General features: G+C 34.2%; 1 protein-coding gene across 1 annotated transcript in view; it reads right to left on the bottom strand.

The window, feature by feature from the left end:
• Positions 1 to 13,923: 13,923 nt before the first annotated feature.
• The window catches only part of LOC145242771 (uncharacterized), a 28,497-nt gene continuing 25,057 nt past the window's right edge, over positions 13,924 to 17,363 (bottom strand). The window contains exon 2 of the mRNA XM_080105909.1: positions 13,924 to 14,475. Within this exon, the coding sequence (XP_079962035.1) occupies positions 13,924 to 14,475 (552 nt within the window). The remainder of the gene's footprint in view (positions 14,476 to 17,363) is intronic.

Raw genomic sequence — 17,363 nt, 5'->3', positions numbered from 1 at the left:
CTCGAAAAACATACAGTGTTTACCGATGTATTGGAAAATTCAAGATGGCGTCTGATTCTCTCTTTAACACGGTAAGTTTGGGAAAAGGTGTTATGAATAAAAACCCAGATAAAATACTGTTAAAAACTCGCTCAATATACGTTACCGTGACAAAGGTTGACATATATTCGGCGGGTTTTTAATAGTATTTTGTATAGTTTTTTTTATTTATAACACCTTTTCCCAAACTTACCGTGTTAAAGAGAGAATCAGACGCCATCTTGAATTTTCCAATACATCGGTAAACACTGTATGTTTTTCGAGCTGAATAAATATGTTACATTGAATAAAAACACGAAAAATATATCCAGTTTAGTAGAAAAGTTATTTATCTTGCCTTTGATTACATTTATTTGTTATATATTTGTTTTTTGACAACTTTTTCGACTCTATGTGTACAGTAATACAAACCCGTTTTTTTTGTCCGCGCTATTTTTTAAAATCGTATTTCCAGGTTTAATTACAATGTTTTTTATTCAATTGTAAGGTTAAAATACACCCTCCCCTCCCCATGTTAAGAATGGCTTTTTAAATATTAACGTTATTATTACAACACGGACCACTCTCTGCATGAGTACTGTACTTTCACCTAACAATTTAATAAACAAAATATGGTACTTATGCAGAGAAGGTACCGTGCTGAAATAACGCTATTACGAAAGCCATTCTTAACATGGGAAAGGGAGAGTGTTCTGTAACTATTTTATATTTTCACCTAACAATTTAATAAACAAAAGATAGTACTTATGCAGAGAAGGCCCCGTGCTGAAATAATACCGTTATTTAGAAAGCTATTCTTAACATGGGGAGGGATTTTTGCATCTATTCTATACTTTCACCTAACAATTTAATAAACAAAAATAGATAGTACGTATGCATAGAAAATACCGTGCTGAAATAATGTTATTTAGAAATACATTCTTAACATGGGGATGGTATTTTGTAACTATTCTGTCCTTTCACCTAACAATTTAAAAACAAAACATGGTACTTATGCAGAGAAGCTACCCCGCTGAAATAATGACGTTATTATTTAGAAAGCCATTCTTAACATGGGGATAGGGGTGTTTTGTAACTATTCTGGACTTTCACCTAACAATTTATTAAACAAAAGTTAAACTTAAAGCAGACAAGGAACAGTACTGAATCATTAACATTATTTAGAAAGCCATTCATAACATGGGGAGGGAGGATGTTTTCTAACTATTCTGTACTTTCGGTGCTGATGCAGAGAGTGATCTCCGCTATTTTTTTAAATCGCATTTGCACGTTTAATTAAAGTTTTATCATTAAGATCGCAAATTATAAAAATATATTTAATAAAATAAAAATATTTTTCGTAACTGCGGGACTATTCGCCATTTCCGGTAGAAATTAGCCTTTCATGTGCACAACACGTGAACGACTTTCGAATTACAACAGTTAACTTTTTAATTAATAGATGGGTAAAAAAAAAACTATTTTTTTAAATTATATATATATATATATATATATATATATATATATATATATATATATATATATATATATATATATTGTACTTTAACCTTACAATTGAATAAAAAAACATATAAAACTTTAATTAAACTTGGAAATACGATTTAAAAAATAGCGCGGTCCGGTAAGTGCACTAGCGGGTTTGTATTACTGTACACATAGATTCGAAAAAGTTGTAAAAAAGAACAAATATATAACAAATAAATGTTATCAAAAGCAAGATAAGTTACTTTTCTACCAAACTGGATATGTTTTTCGTGTTTTTATTCAATGTAACATGTTTATTCAGCTCGAAAAACATACAGTGTTTACCGATGTATTGGAAAATTCAAGATGGCGTCTGATTCTCTCTTTAACACGGTAAGTTTGAGAAAAGGTCTTATAAATAAAAACCCAGATAAAATACTGTTAAAAACTCGCTCAATATATGTTACCGTGACATAGGTTGACATATATTCGGCAAGTTTTTAATAGTATTTCGTATAGTTATTTTTATTTATAACACCTTTTCCCAAACTTACCGTGTTAAAGAGAGAATCAGACGCCATCTTGAATTTTCCAATACATCGGTAAACACTGTATGTTTTTCGAGCTGAATAAATATGTTACATTGAATAAAAACACGAAAAATATATCCAGTTTGGTAGAAAAGTAATTTATCTTGCCTTTGATAACATTTATTTGTTATATATTTGTTTTTTGACAACTTTTTCGAATCTATGTGTACAATAATACAAACCCACTATTTTCTCCCGGATGTTTGATAAAATTTTCCATGCGTGCGTCTCACGTTTGGATATAACAAAAAAAAGTTTTTGTAGATTTCGGTGTGCTGAAAACGAATCTGCAAACCATTTCCGTCGTAAAAAAAATAGTTTTTATGATATGAAGAAATTACTTTTTCGAAAAGTAGGCGATCACTTTTCCATGTAAATTTAACTTAAAATAAGCACCCACTTAGCATCATTTGTTTATCTTATTTTTTTATTTTTAAAATCTTTCCTTGCGAAACCTACCTAAAATAAATTTGTCTAATTCTTAATTTCTTATTTTATTGGTGGGTGGGGGGTAAATATGAAGAATTACTCCACCCTCAAAAATTCCTTTACAATTACCACTCTTATAGGTGTTCGGGGTCGCTGAAAACGAAAATAACGTTTATAATTAAGGCAAACGAGTAGTTTCCAAGATATGAAGAAATGTTAGTTTAAAAAAGTGGAGGATCACTTTTCCATAATAATTTAACGTAAAATGATCACTCAATTTTTTTTTTGGGGGGAGACTTTCTTTTTACCCTTGGAAAATCCTTTAAAATTACCTGTTTAAATTGCAAAATGCAAAAGAAATCAAACAAAAAAACTTTTTTGCCAAGAAACACACAGAAAAATTTAAAAAAATAGCATCCATTTTTTTCTATCGAATTCATTTGCTGTTTTTATTGAAAACTATTTTCTCCCGGATTTTTGATAAAATATTCCATTTTCGTATATAACAAAAAATTTTTTTTGTAGATTTCCGTCGTAAAAAAAATAGTTTTTTTCGAAAAGTAGGCGATCACTTTTCCATGTAAATTTAACTTAAAATAAGCACCCACTTTCTAGCCAGCTGAGAGAGAGGGTGGGACTTTTCCCATGTTTATTCGCTAAACAGCTTTCGCTTATGCTTGCGCGTAGCATAAACGAAGGCTACGGCTGTGAAATGGAAAATAGTCGCAGGGTTCAGGGGTTATTACCATGCAAAAGAAATCAAACAAAAACCTTTTTAGCCAATAAACACACAGAAAAATGCCCCTCTCTCAGGTGGTCAGAAAGTGGGTGCTTATTCTAAGTTAAATTTACATTGAAAAGTGATCACCCACTTTTCGAAAAAGTAATTTCTTCATATCATGAAAACTTTCTTTTTGCGACGGAAACGGTTTGCAGATTGGTTCTTAGTACCCCGAAATCTACAATAAAATATTTCGTTATATACGAACATGAGACGGGCCTTAAAGTAAAATAATACTGGATTTTCGGAGCAGATTTGTCATTTAGTTGTACAAATATCCTCAAACCAGGTAATCATTAAAAGGGACTCTTAAAAGTCGTCACCTGTATCGAGCAAAATTTTAAAACCACTGATTATATGTCAGTCTACGCCACAGTAACATATATTGAGTGAGTTCCTAACAGTATTTTGTATAGTTTTTTAGTTTAAACTCATTTTCCCAAAATTTCCCCAAACTTAATGTGTCTGATACAGTCTGCCGCCATTTGTATTTTTCAACTATACCGATAAACACTGCATGTTTTTGAACCGATTAAACATTATACATTACATAAAAACACTACAATCTTATCCAGTAAGGTAGAACATTTACTTTTCTTGCCTTTGATAACATTTATTTGTTATATATTTATTTTTTGACAACTTCTTTGTATCTGTGTTTAGTAATACAAACCCTTTTCATTTAATGTAACGTTTAGTCGGCTCGAAAAATTGTTTATCGGTGTATTTGAAAGATACAAATGGTGGCGGACACTGTGGATTATGTTAAGTTTGAGAAAGTGAGTTAAAACTAAAAAAACTATACAAAATACTGTTACAAACCCACCGATTATGTCAGCCTATGTCATGGTAACATATATTCGGTGGGTTTTTGACACTGTATTGTATAGTTTTTAGTTTTCAACTTACTTTCCCAAACTTAACTTAATCAACAGAGTCTGCAACCATTTCTGTTTTTCGAGCCAATTAAACATTTTAGATTACATTAAAACACTAAACAATTATCAAGTTAGGTAGAAATATAAATTACCTTACCTTTCATTTATTTGTTTTTGACGACTTTTTCGAATCTGTGTATAGTAACCCTCCTTCCATCACTCAAATATCAATTACTAACTCACATTTTTGTATACAGGAAAAAAAACATTTAGAGTTTCAACATTTTTGCTACGTTCAGCTTTATCCACTGATTGTTGGTCGAGCCAAAGCCGTGATTGACGGTAATCCCGAGGATCAGGAGCCATTTCTGCAAGAGTAACATTTTTTTTCATTTTCGCTTTTTTTTTTTACTTTTTTACTTTTTGAAGTGGATTGCTGTACTAAGAATATAAGAAACATGCATTTTCTCTTTTTATTAGAATTTTCCATTACACCAAATTGAGCCACAGCAACGCGTGGCAGGGTACAGCTAGTATATATATATATATATATATATATATATATATATATATATATATATATGGTAAAACTGGTAATTAGTAAAAACCTGAAGAGAGTGCTCAATACTATTGCAGAGCAAATATGTGTTTTATTTTTTTATTACCGTTTTATCTGTTTGGTTACATATGTTTCGGATGTTGGACCATGTTTAAGATTCAACAGCCTCGTCAGACCTTACAGAAATGGTTGTTAGTATTTGGAAGAAGTGTTTTAGAAGAAATACAAGAAAAAAGAGGGGGTAGGAGATAATAAGGGGGAGGGAGAGGAGTGTCGACAATATTTCAGTTTTGAAGGTTAAAATACATTAGATTGTATTGTGTGTGGGGGGTAGCAGATTCAGGTAGGCGTAGGTGGAGATATATAGATGTAGGAGGTGGAGAGAAGATGGTAAAGAAAAAAGAGAGGGGGTAAGTAGAGGTGGGGGCAGGAGTTTCAATTCTTAGGTTTTAAATTTTGACTGCTTTTTGCTTGTTCAGCCATATATATGAAGTAGATGAGAGAGAGAGGGAGAGAGAGAAAGACAGAGAGAGAGAGAGAGAGAGAGAGAGAGAGAGAGAGAGAGAGAGAGAAAGAAAGGGGTTTTGTAGGTGTTATGTGTTTGACAAGTACAAGGTTCCATTTAAAATTTTCGTAGTCGCTATAAGTTGACTTGTTCATTTCAGTTGACAATGAGTTGTTTTTAGGTAGTTAAGGATTAGTACATACGCTAACGCACGCGAAAATACGCATACGTACACATACATATGAACATTTCTACACATCCATATACAGACACATACGCACATACACACACACACACACACATATATATATATATATATATATATATACAACGTATATGCAGACATAGTGCAGACATACCCGCATCTATATGCAGACATACACGCACATGCACATAAGTCTATACATATACTCACATATATACATAGACACATAGACGCATATATATATGTATATATATATGTGTATATATATACACCTACATATATACATATACGTGAAGATATAGATCTCCAGTAAGAAGTAGATGTACATATACATACATACATACATATATACATACACATGTACCCACATATACGTATACACAATTACATAAATGTACATATTCATAAAAATATAAATATACAGACATATATAGACATATATATATATATATACATATATACACAGACAAGTGTATATTTATACCAAGTAAATGAAGTAAATTTAGGATAAATAAATAATAATAAATAAATAAGTAAATACATGGGTGTAGTTAATAATGCGAGGTTAGATAGACGAATCGTTAAATGTGTAGAAATGTACATATGCATGTGTATGTATGTATGCGTATTTGCGCGTGCGTTAGCGTATGTACTAATCCTTAACTACCTAAAAACAACTCATTGTCAACTGAAATGAACAAGTCAACTTATAGCGACTACGAAAATTTTAAATGGAACCTTGTACTTGTAAAACACATGACACCTACAAAACCCTTTCTCTCTCTCCCTCTCTTTCTCTCTCTCTGTCCCTCTCTCTCTCTCATCCACTTCATATACATGGCTGAACAAGCAAAAAGCAGTCAAAATTTAAAACCTAAGAATTGAAATTCCTCCCCCTCCTCTCCTTACCTCTCTTTTCTTTACCATCCTCTCTCCACCTTCCCCTCCCTATATCCATATATCTCCACCCACGCCTATCTGAATCTGCTACTACCACACACATAATACAATCTAATGTATTTTAACCTTCAAAACTGAAATATTGTCGATACCCGTCTCCCTCCCCCTCATTATCTCCTACCCCCTCTTTTTTTCTCGTATTTCTTCTAAAACATTTCTTCCAAATACTAACAACCATTTCTGTAAGGTCTGATGAGGCTGTTGAATCGTAAACATGGTCCAACATCCGAAACATATGTAACCAAACAGATAAAACGGTAATAAAAAAAGTAAAACATATATATATATATATATATATATATATATATATATATATATATATGGAAGACAGATTGTAATTATACGCGCCTAAAAATTCACTCTGAATTAAAATTAAATATGAAATTTCAGTATTTTATTGGGGAACTGACAGCTTTGGTAAAAATATGAATGAACACGACTTGAAACCACGTAAAAATTTAAACAAAAAAGGCTTTGTTAGTTGGGAAATTTGTAAAACACAAATTGTTGTGTTAGAATTGATTTTTTATAGTACAAGTCAACGGACAATTACGCTCGCGTACAGAAGAAGCGATATAGAGAATGAAATTTACATGTACTGGCATAAGAGCTCTATGATAGATGATCCACTTGCAGCCAATCGGAACTCAGATAATGATTAATTAAACTTAGAAATATCTAATCGAAATTGAAAACAGAGAAACGGTGGCGTATATCTGATGCACTGTTTGTTTTAAAAATACGAACCGAAGAGACTAACAGAGACGGTGAGAAGGGAAAAAAGAAAGAGAGAGAGAAAGAGAGAGAGAAAGAAAGAAAGAGAGAGAGAGAGAGAGAGAGAGAGAGAAAGAGCGGGAATAGGGAGAGATTAGATTGTTTATAAATATATGATTATTTGTAAAGCCAAAAGAAGAACTCCTCGAGTAAACTTAGTAATTATTTTCTAAACTGGGATTTATATTTCCAATGCCAAGAACACATAATAGAGCGCCTAATTAAACACAAGCTTAGATAATGCAAGCATTGATTAACATATCAATCCCAGTACATTCTCCTTAGAAAACGCTATTTAACTATCATTTTCTTTTCTTATCGACATATACATGTATCATTCTCTTTGTTCAGTAAATTACGTCGCGTAATAAGGCGCACATTTTAGTTAGATTAATATATAACTAAATGAATTTTACTGTTCGCTTTTATGAGAGTGAATTTACAAATTAGATATCTTGTTGAAAATCGAGATTTGGTGTTTGTGTTGCATAACGTATGTCGTCTGAGGCGGGTATATAACAAGCTATGCTACCGTTGCTGGTACCCCGTGTGTTGTCCTCATTGTATTCAAGCAATTCACAGAACATTTTAGGCTTATTTAAAATGGAGGACAATTGAGATTATAGAAATCATATATATATATATATATATATATATATATATATATATATAGAGAGAGAGAGAGAGAGAGAGAGAGAGAGGAGATTGAAGGAGAAAGATGAATAGTGTGTGTGTGTGTGAAAGAGAGATAGAGAGAGAGAGGGAGAGAGGGAGAAAAAGAAAGATAAAGAGAGGGAACTTTTGTTGCTTTTTACGTTAGAAAGGCCCCAAAAGCAACAGAGATTAGACCATTCCTGTAATCATCCAGTCCCTGTTGATTTTGCAGAGGGAGTAAGTACTAATCAGGTCGGACATTGCTTAACTTCGGTGATCTAACGGCAACTGGTGTGTCAACGTAATTATGCCGTATGGGAAGTGTAGAGTAATCATTAATTGGACTTTTTTTTACTTTAAGATGACAACTTGTCGTATGACGGGAGATAACTTCACTTATTTTTAGACATTTTTCAACACTTGATTCTAACAAAGATATGTTTTGACCATCGTTTTTATTCATCAAACAACAAAAAATGTTTTATTAGTTTCAAAATGGAAACTAACAATATTAATGAACAATAAAAATGTTAAAAAAAAAACCTCTAAAAATAAGTTGCCACACTAAAGTAAAAACGGGCCGATTTATTTGCCGCTACTCTTTAGTCAACTCTTACACGGAGTCGCATGGTTCTATCTGTAGGTTACAAAATAATGACCATCCACACAAATAGACGATGGTTGCATGAAAGTAGTGACGAAGTCTTTATATTCACGAGATTAAATCTCATGGCAGGACCGCACCACGTCATTTTTCTCTTCCTTGCAGTGCGACCGTACGGAGACATAAAAAAGGTAAAACGTTGTCTGAAAACTTAGTCACAAGGTAATATATATTTAAACACACACACACACACACACACACACACACACACACACACACACACACACACACACACACACACACACACACACACACACACACACACACACACACACACACACACACACACACACACACACATATATATGTTTAAACTTTAACAGTATTTCTTCGCAGTTAACGGTGGTCGTTTACAGCCACCACGTGATTATTCTATTTCATACTTGTCGAGGATCCGTTCTTAGCATTCTCTCCAACAGAGTAAGGACTATCTTGACAGTACCAAATATTTCTTTGTCGGGTGAGGTATAGTCTCGTTCGGCCATACAAGTGCAAAATTCGCCTGAGGTGTTCCTACCAGAGAATGCCGAGGGACCCTCGAGGGGTGACGCTGCCTATCTTTGCTTTCCGGCATTGTGCCACGTCTTGCATTGGTGACGAGAACAAAACAAACAAGGCATCGTGGAAGACGTTTATGTTGATTTCTCAGGTTGATTCCCAAGATAACTGATCGTTGAATAGTTAGAGACGGAGAAAAGCTAAAAGCGTAAAAGCTTAAAGTGTACAAGATTTGCGTCCATCCTTTTACAAGAGTGGAAATAAATCTAAATGAAAATTACTTGTGCCGTTCTGATGTAGAAGTGCTGACAGCATTGTTGGTTTAACCCGAACCCGACCACCACACACCCAATTGTGGTGAGACAGGAGCTGCGATTCTTACAGATCGTGTAAAGATTTTTGGCTTTTATTATGTCTTTTTCTAGGTCTCTCTCTCTGTCTCTCTCTCTCACACACATACACACACACACACACACACTAACACACACACACTCACACACACACACAAATATATATAAGATGTAGTTTGCTTGAAGCATTGCCTGAGATAGATTTATCGAAGAGATTTAGAAGGCTATCACAATGTGAGGAATGGAATGTAGTCGGTGTTGAGGAAGAAAGACGAAAACAAGTGACAACTTGCAAATCAATATGCATACACACACATATTCAATTGTGTTAAGTATCAATATGCATACTTGACTAGGTCTACTGTGTGTGAAAATAATCCATATTTCGGGGAGGCCCCTTTGTCAAATGGTGGATGTTATAAGTCTATTAAAAAATATGTAAAATTTATGGTTTTTTATATTTAAATTTCGTTCAGAAAAATATAATTTTTCCAAACAAAAAATATTATTTTAACAAAAAATACAATTCAAAGTAATTTCTTTAATCCATGGATTTTCGATGTATGGTCATATCCTCAGAGGGAAGTTATCGAAAATCCATGGATTAAGGTAATTACTTTGTTCGAATAATACATTTTTGTTCTAAAAAATTGTATTTTTCTGAATGAAATTTAAATATTGAAAACTATGAATTTTATTTTTCTCTATCTAATATATTGAGCAATTCTTATTTGGCTGGTATTGTCTTATATAAAAATATTACCTTTATTAGTTACATTGTCTGTTTGTTTGGTTTAAAACCGACAAAAATGATTTCGCAATTTATGGTCAATAAACACTGCAATAGGATTTAAATTAGCAGATCTCATTGCGAACAATTTTTAATGTCTAGTATTCAAAAATCAGAATACATGTTTTAACAAAATTAAAAAACGAAACAATTTTTAATGTCTAGTGTTAAAAAATCAGAAGACATGTTTTAACAAAATTAAAAAACGAAACAATTTTTAATGTCTAGTGTTAAAAAATCAGAAGACATGTTTTAACAAAATTAAAAAACGAAACAATTTTTAATGTCTAGTGTTAAAAAATCAGAAGACATGTTTTAACAAAATTAAAAAACGAAACAATTTTTAATGTCTAGTGTTAAAAAATCAGAAGACATGTTTTAACAAAATTAAAAAACGAAACAATTTTTAATGTCTAGTGTTAAAAAATCAGAAGATATGTTTTAACAAAATTAAAAAACGAAACAATTTTTACTCTACGACAATGAACAGAAAATTGTTAGAAGATAGAAATCATTTTAAAAAGACTTTAATGATATTGAATCTGGTATCTCGCATATAAAAAATAGTAGTCAAAAACATACGTTACAAATAAAACCCAATATAACATGGCACTCCAGTGGAAAGTCAGAAAATTACGCATGCACACGGATTAGCTATGCGTGTACCACTGGATATCAGACACACTGACAGGTAAGACCAGAGTGCGCACTAAGGCAGCCAGCGAGATACTGATCAGACGGAGGTTGGAGACCGTGAAAAATCTGGTAACAGAGTACAACCTGTCTGTGGATGCGGTACTGGTCACTTCAAATTGCAACCTTGCTGATAGGCTCACTCGAGTGCCACAGAGATGGTATGGCACCATGAAGAAGAAAGCCGAGCCAGTACCATTATGTGCTGCCTGAAGTGGTGGATGAAATCAGGAAGATACACCACCTCAGTGGACACCCCGGAGTGAGACAGACATGTTATTTTGTGCAGTTGTCCAATCCGTCGGTGTCGAAAAGTGCAGTGAAAGCGGTAGTCAAGGAGTGCCAAACATACCAGTCAATCGACCCCGCCCCGGCCAGATGGCGGAAAGCTCAGCTGTGAGTAGACGCGACTTGGAGCCGACTGGGTATGGACATAACCCGCTACGGTAGCCAGCACTTCCTCGCCCTGATCGATTGTGGACCGACAAGGTTCGCGATCTGGCGCCTTTTAATAAGACAGGATTCCTCCACTGTCATCCGAAAAGAGGCCGCTTGAATAGATCCTCATAAACAATGACAGCCTTCTGCAGTGAGGAGTTCAGACGTTTCGTAGATAAGTGGGGATCCAGCTCAGACGCAGATGTGCATATGTACCGAGTGGCAATGGCTTAGCAAAGCGGTGCCATCGAAGCGTGAAGAGGATCGCGATAAGAAAACAATGCACGATCACAGAGGTGGTCTATAGATATAATGCAACACCAAAGGATGGCATGACTGCTGCAAGCGTACCCACAAATGCTATCCATTCCTATTGAGTGTGCATCAAGGACATTGACGCCCGTCTGCCTGATCTGCAGGAAACCCGAGGGCCGTATGAGTTACGGGACACTGTCTGGGTGAAGCCGCCCAATAATCGATTCACCAACAGCTTTCAAAGAGGGCCGATCACTGGCATTATCAGTCGATCGTACTCCACGCCATGTGAAGGATATCTAGCCTTCCCTAAATACGAACCAGTTGGCGAGTAGCTGTAATCGTGAATCATCCAACGGTGACCTGTGGATCCGACTTATTCCCTGTGATGGTACAACTGCAAACCCCAACACTGACGTCGATAGTTCCAGCACTCATTCTGAGAGCTCCGATGAGAATGAAGAAGTCCAGCCTGATGGTATGACTGTACGCCCTAACGCTGATGCCAATGGTTCCGACACCTCTTCTGAGAGCTCCAATGAAGATGAAGTAGTCTAGCCAATCCCCCTTTGTAGGAGTGCCTGCAACAAACGACCACGTCCTCCATGCCATATGTGTGGTCTGGAGACCAGTGGGGAGTGTAGAGTTGAATGTAATAATCAAAGAAGAAAGCGCTCGTCTGTGTATGTGTATTATGCGGCTATACAACCTACCTTCGGATGGGATCTGAGAAAGACAAATTAAAGATGGCAGCCATGAATTTATAAAGTGTAGTCTCGTGGAATCTCACGAGATCTCATCTTCCACTGCACACGTATGCAAATGGAATGGGGTCAGTTTTCTAATAAAATGCCTGTTGGCAGAGGCAGTTGAGGGAACATGTGCTGGAAGTTGAGAGAGAAAGTTTGCAGTGACGAATTCTAGCTGAACTTTTGCTGATTGTATTTTTTTTATTTTGTTTTGCTGTTTACCATTTAACTGTTTTGTAGTTGTATTTATATAAAACAAAAACAAAAAATAAATAGAACAGGGTGTTACAAAGCGGGGACAAAATAAATCCCAATAAATATTTTTTATTAAATATCGTAACATTACATACATATTGTAACATTACATAAATATCGTAACATTACAGAAATATCGTAACATTACATAAATATTGTAACATTACATAAATATCGTAACATTACATAAATATTGTAACATTACATAAATATTGTAACATTACATAAATATTATAACATTACATAAATATTGTAGCATCACATAAATATTGTAACATTACATAAATATCGTAACATTACATAAATATCGTAACATTACATAAATATTGTAACATTACATAAATATCGTAACATTACATAAATATTGTAACATTACATAATATAGTAACATTACATAAATATTGTAACATTACATAAATATCGTAACATTACATAAATATTGTAACATTACCTATATATTGTAACATTTCATAAATATAGTAACATTACATAAATATTGTAACATTACATAAATATAGTAGCATCACATAAATATCGTAACATTACATAAATATCGTAACATTACATATATATTGTAACATTACATAAATATCGTAACATTACATGAATATTGTAACATTACATAAATATTGTAATATTACATAAATATAGTAACATTACATAAATATTGTATCATTACATAAATATTGTAACATTACATAAATATCGTAAGATTACATAAATATCGTAACATTACATAAAACGCTACACCCCATCGTACTTTGAACTTTAGAAGAAATGTTCTACTTTCCGAACACTTAAATTCAAAACATAGCAATTCACAAAAGAATATACGTTCAATATTATCATATAATGAATGTTTTCTTGTTTTCTTTGTGCCAAACTCGTCAATGACATTGTCAAAATCTATTTGTTTTGAAAGTTCATTTTCAATAGACAGGATAACCAGATCCGACAATTTCGACTGACTCATGGTTGACCGGAGGTAATTTTTTATAAGTTTGATTTTGGGAAACTTCTCTCACGCGATGCCACAGAAACATATTATCAGAAGAGATTTTAGAGCTAGCATAAGATAGTGCAACGATTCAACAAAGTCCCACTTTATAATAAACAGTAGGAATTGCAGTACAGTCCAGTGCTTAGCTTCCTCCAAGTTTATTTCCGCTGCTTGTAGGTGTCGCCTTAAACGTGGACTTTCCACACAAAGGTCTTCATTAGATAGCTCATCATACACAGCCGTGAGCTTGGCAACAGACAACTGTATCCCTTCTTCGCCGGCACAAATAATATTATCTGGCAGAAAATGTCAACAAAATGACATTCACTGCCTGTACTCTGTTATTCAACTCGATATGGAAACGGTTCAGACACTCTTTCTTTTCTTAGTCTCCTACTGCAATGATAATCCAACATCTCTTGCCTCCTCTCTTGACATTCTATTCTTTCTTCTCATTCTCCTCTCTGTAGAGATATCAAGTTTTTCACATTTTGAAAGTGCTTGCTGGACGGCATTGTCAACAACATTCATATGCTGCTCTTCCAAAAAGACACTGAGAGCCCTTAGTTTGGTAGCAATCATGTCCAGCGTAATACCTGGAATTTGTATGTACTTCTGAGCTACATTTATTTCTTGTAAAACGCCATTCCAGAATAACAAGAAAGCAATGAAAGAAAAGTCGCATATAGCTGGTAACAGATTGTGCGCAACGTCTCTTGTTTCGTCGTTTTCTTCGACATCACACAGAGATTCAATAGCTTTCACAAACTGGTTAAACTTCTGTTTCACCGGTTTCACTGCATCAGCATGTGCACTCCAGCAAGTTGTGGATAATTTCTTCACTTTAAGACCTGTGTACTTTACTAACACGTCCAAGCGATGGGTTGACAGAGCGAAAAAGTGCACAGTGCCTCCAAACTGCCAAAAAATGTTACACGAGAGGGACTGTTAGCAAACGAATATTTCCCACAAAGGTTAAAAGAATGATTAGAACAACGTACAAAAATGGTCCTTGGATTAATGTCCTTGATCTTTTTTTTGGACATCACCGTGGATTCCGGCAATGCTTGCAGCATTATTGTACCCTTGACCGCGATAAAACTTAATATCTAGTCCTTCGTTTTCTAATTTCTCGAGGATATCGTAAGTCCATGCAGTAGCTGTTTTACCTTTCAAATGTAAAAATCCCAGGAATGACACGCATTTTAACTGCATCATCCCTGATATATACATATCTAATTCCTGTTGACATTTGATCTGCATACGAAACGTCTGGTGTGCTATGAAAAAGTATACCAAAGTACATTGCATTCTTGATGTCAGCAACGAGTTTTCCAATCACATGTTTTGCTAAAAAAGAAATAAACTCGTTCTGTGTTTCAGGCGATATGTATGAACATATTGCCTGACTGTGCTTTGCTGGAGGCTCAACAGATGCTCATTTAACACAGCATCATAGTGAAATAACAATTCGACAAGTTTCAAGAAGTTACTTGTGTATAATGAGGACGTATTCTCGCGATAGCATTTAAATGCCAGGTTCTGTCGTGCAAGAAAAAGTATCACGTCTAAAACTCTATGCAGAATGTCTCTGAACGTCCTTTTCTCTTTTTCCATAAGGAAAATGTGCGCTGCATCGATAGTTTTTGCAGCTGGAGTCGTGAAGCCAGCGTTTTCCAATTCTCCCAGCACGACAGAAGGTCCTTAGACTGTTCATGCTCAATAATTTTTGGATTTAGCTTTCACCAGGCTTCAAAACTAGTAACGTAAGTAGATGTTCCAGTAGCCTTGTCATCTTTGGCAAACAACTGACAGCAAAAGTAGTACAATTTATCCGTCACGCAGCGAGTAAGCCATCTACGATCGCAAATCTTAGAGAGACGAAATTAGCAAGTCGACTGTACAGACTAGCAAGAAAAAAAACCCTACTCAACTGCGGACAGCAACAACTAATAATAAACGTGTTTTAATTGTTAACTAATCTGTACTTGTTAGGAATATGTCATTAATGAAATGAAATAAGCATTTTTTATTCAACTAGACTGTAGCATTCTAATAAACAAAAGATACCGTAAAACTTGAATTTCATCGACCTTTCTCTGTATAATTAATTACTAAAACAAAACCATGAAATGAAAAATAAAACAAAAACAATGAAATGAATAAACTAGTCGAATGGAAAATAATAAGACAAGCTACAAGTGTAGGGACCTAGACGACCCATGTATATTATGCCTTCATGAAAAATTTGCTATCCTGTACTTTAAAGAACCCCAACATCTATTAACCTATAGAAGAGAAATAGCAAACAACTGTGTTCACAAGATAAAATTTACTCTAGGATAGCGATACAAAATAGTTTTAAAACTAACAAAAGCAATAGAAAATAAACAAATAAATAAACTAAATAAACATGAATACACATAAACGGCCACACATATATATATGTTTATATATGTATATATATATGTGTGCATATATGTATGTACATATATATATATTTATATATAAACTAACATAAAAAACACTAACCTAGATTTAAAACAGATCAAGAAACTAGATATCCAGGCTAAATAGAGTACACACAAAGGAACAGGTCCGATAAGTGCATGCTCATTGGCTGATAGGAAGGGCGCGGTGGATACTAGAAAGCTGATTGGTTAACTAAAATTTCAATCAAAGATGCGTATATAAAAACGACAAACAACCATAAAATTCGCGCATAAGCCTGAAGAATCCTAGAGTGGATAAAACGCGGAATATTCAGTGTAGCTTAATCGCCATATATATTTTATAACTTACTGACTAGCTCTACCTACGTATTGAACACTTTTGAAGTAAATACGAAAGAGTTTACGCATAAATCTATACTTTCGTATATATGTGAGTAAATGAAGTATATATATATATATATATATATATATATATATATATATATATATATATATAATCCTTTTTAAAAATATTTTTTGCAGTTAAAAAATGAAATGAATGGCATCAAATGATTTCAAAAGTACAGGGTTTAGAGTTTTCAATAAAAATCGGCAAAAAGATTTTTCAATGACTAATTAATTTTATTTAAGATTTTGTAATATTCTAAAAAAAATATTTATTTTTAAACTAAAACTTTAAAATCACATAATATATAATAAATAAATTCTATTTCCGACTATTTTCGCACCTTAGCCTGGCAGAATTCTTTTTTTTTTGAGCGGGGGGAGGATTTTGTCACCCCTCTATGGCTGTTACCCGGGGCGGACCGCCCCCCTCCGACCCCTTAGCTACGCTTGTGGTTCCTCCTATCTATTTTCTCTCGAAAAGAAATCCTTTCATACACGAAATAATGGACGCAAGTCTCTTGTGTTTTCTATTTATATAGTTGTTTTTTTATTATGCTTCAGGCATCGGTTCAGAAACGCATCGTCAATTTTTTTCGCTGGCTTTACATCTATGGGGGGGGGGTTCTTTAGCTTACTGCTATAAACCACGACGGGTTCCTCGTATCCATTTGCTCTCGTAGATTTCTCGAGACACTCTTACTCAAGTTCTCTTTCCAATCTCGTTCAGAAACATGATCTCGTCATAAGTCTTCCCAACTCTCGTTCTACCGAGTTGAGCTCAGCATCGCAGGTGTCCATTTATCCTTCTGAGGTGACACATGGTCCTTTTCCTATCACTCAGCTATGGCTGTATTCAAGTTTTTTTTTTTTTTTTAAACTCAATAATTTTCAAATTAAAACAATGAAAACCGGGACGCAAATCCAAATCTATGTACTAGCTGTAACCGCTAGTTTGCTAACGTAGGGTTCCGTTATATAACAGGATGGCATTTT

Source organism: Euprymna scolopes, chromosome 21, assembly GCF_053919585.1.
Source record: "Euprymna scolopes isolate OS-2025 chromosome 21, ASM5391958v1, whole genome shotgun sequence".
Taxonomy (NCBI): Eukaryota; Metazoa; Mollusca; class Cephalopoda; order Sepiida; family Sepiolidae; genus Euprymna; species Euprymna scolopes.
The sequence above is the reverse complement of the archived record's forward strand: the minus strand, read 5'-3'. Positions and strand labels throughout refer to the sequence as shown.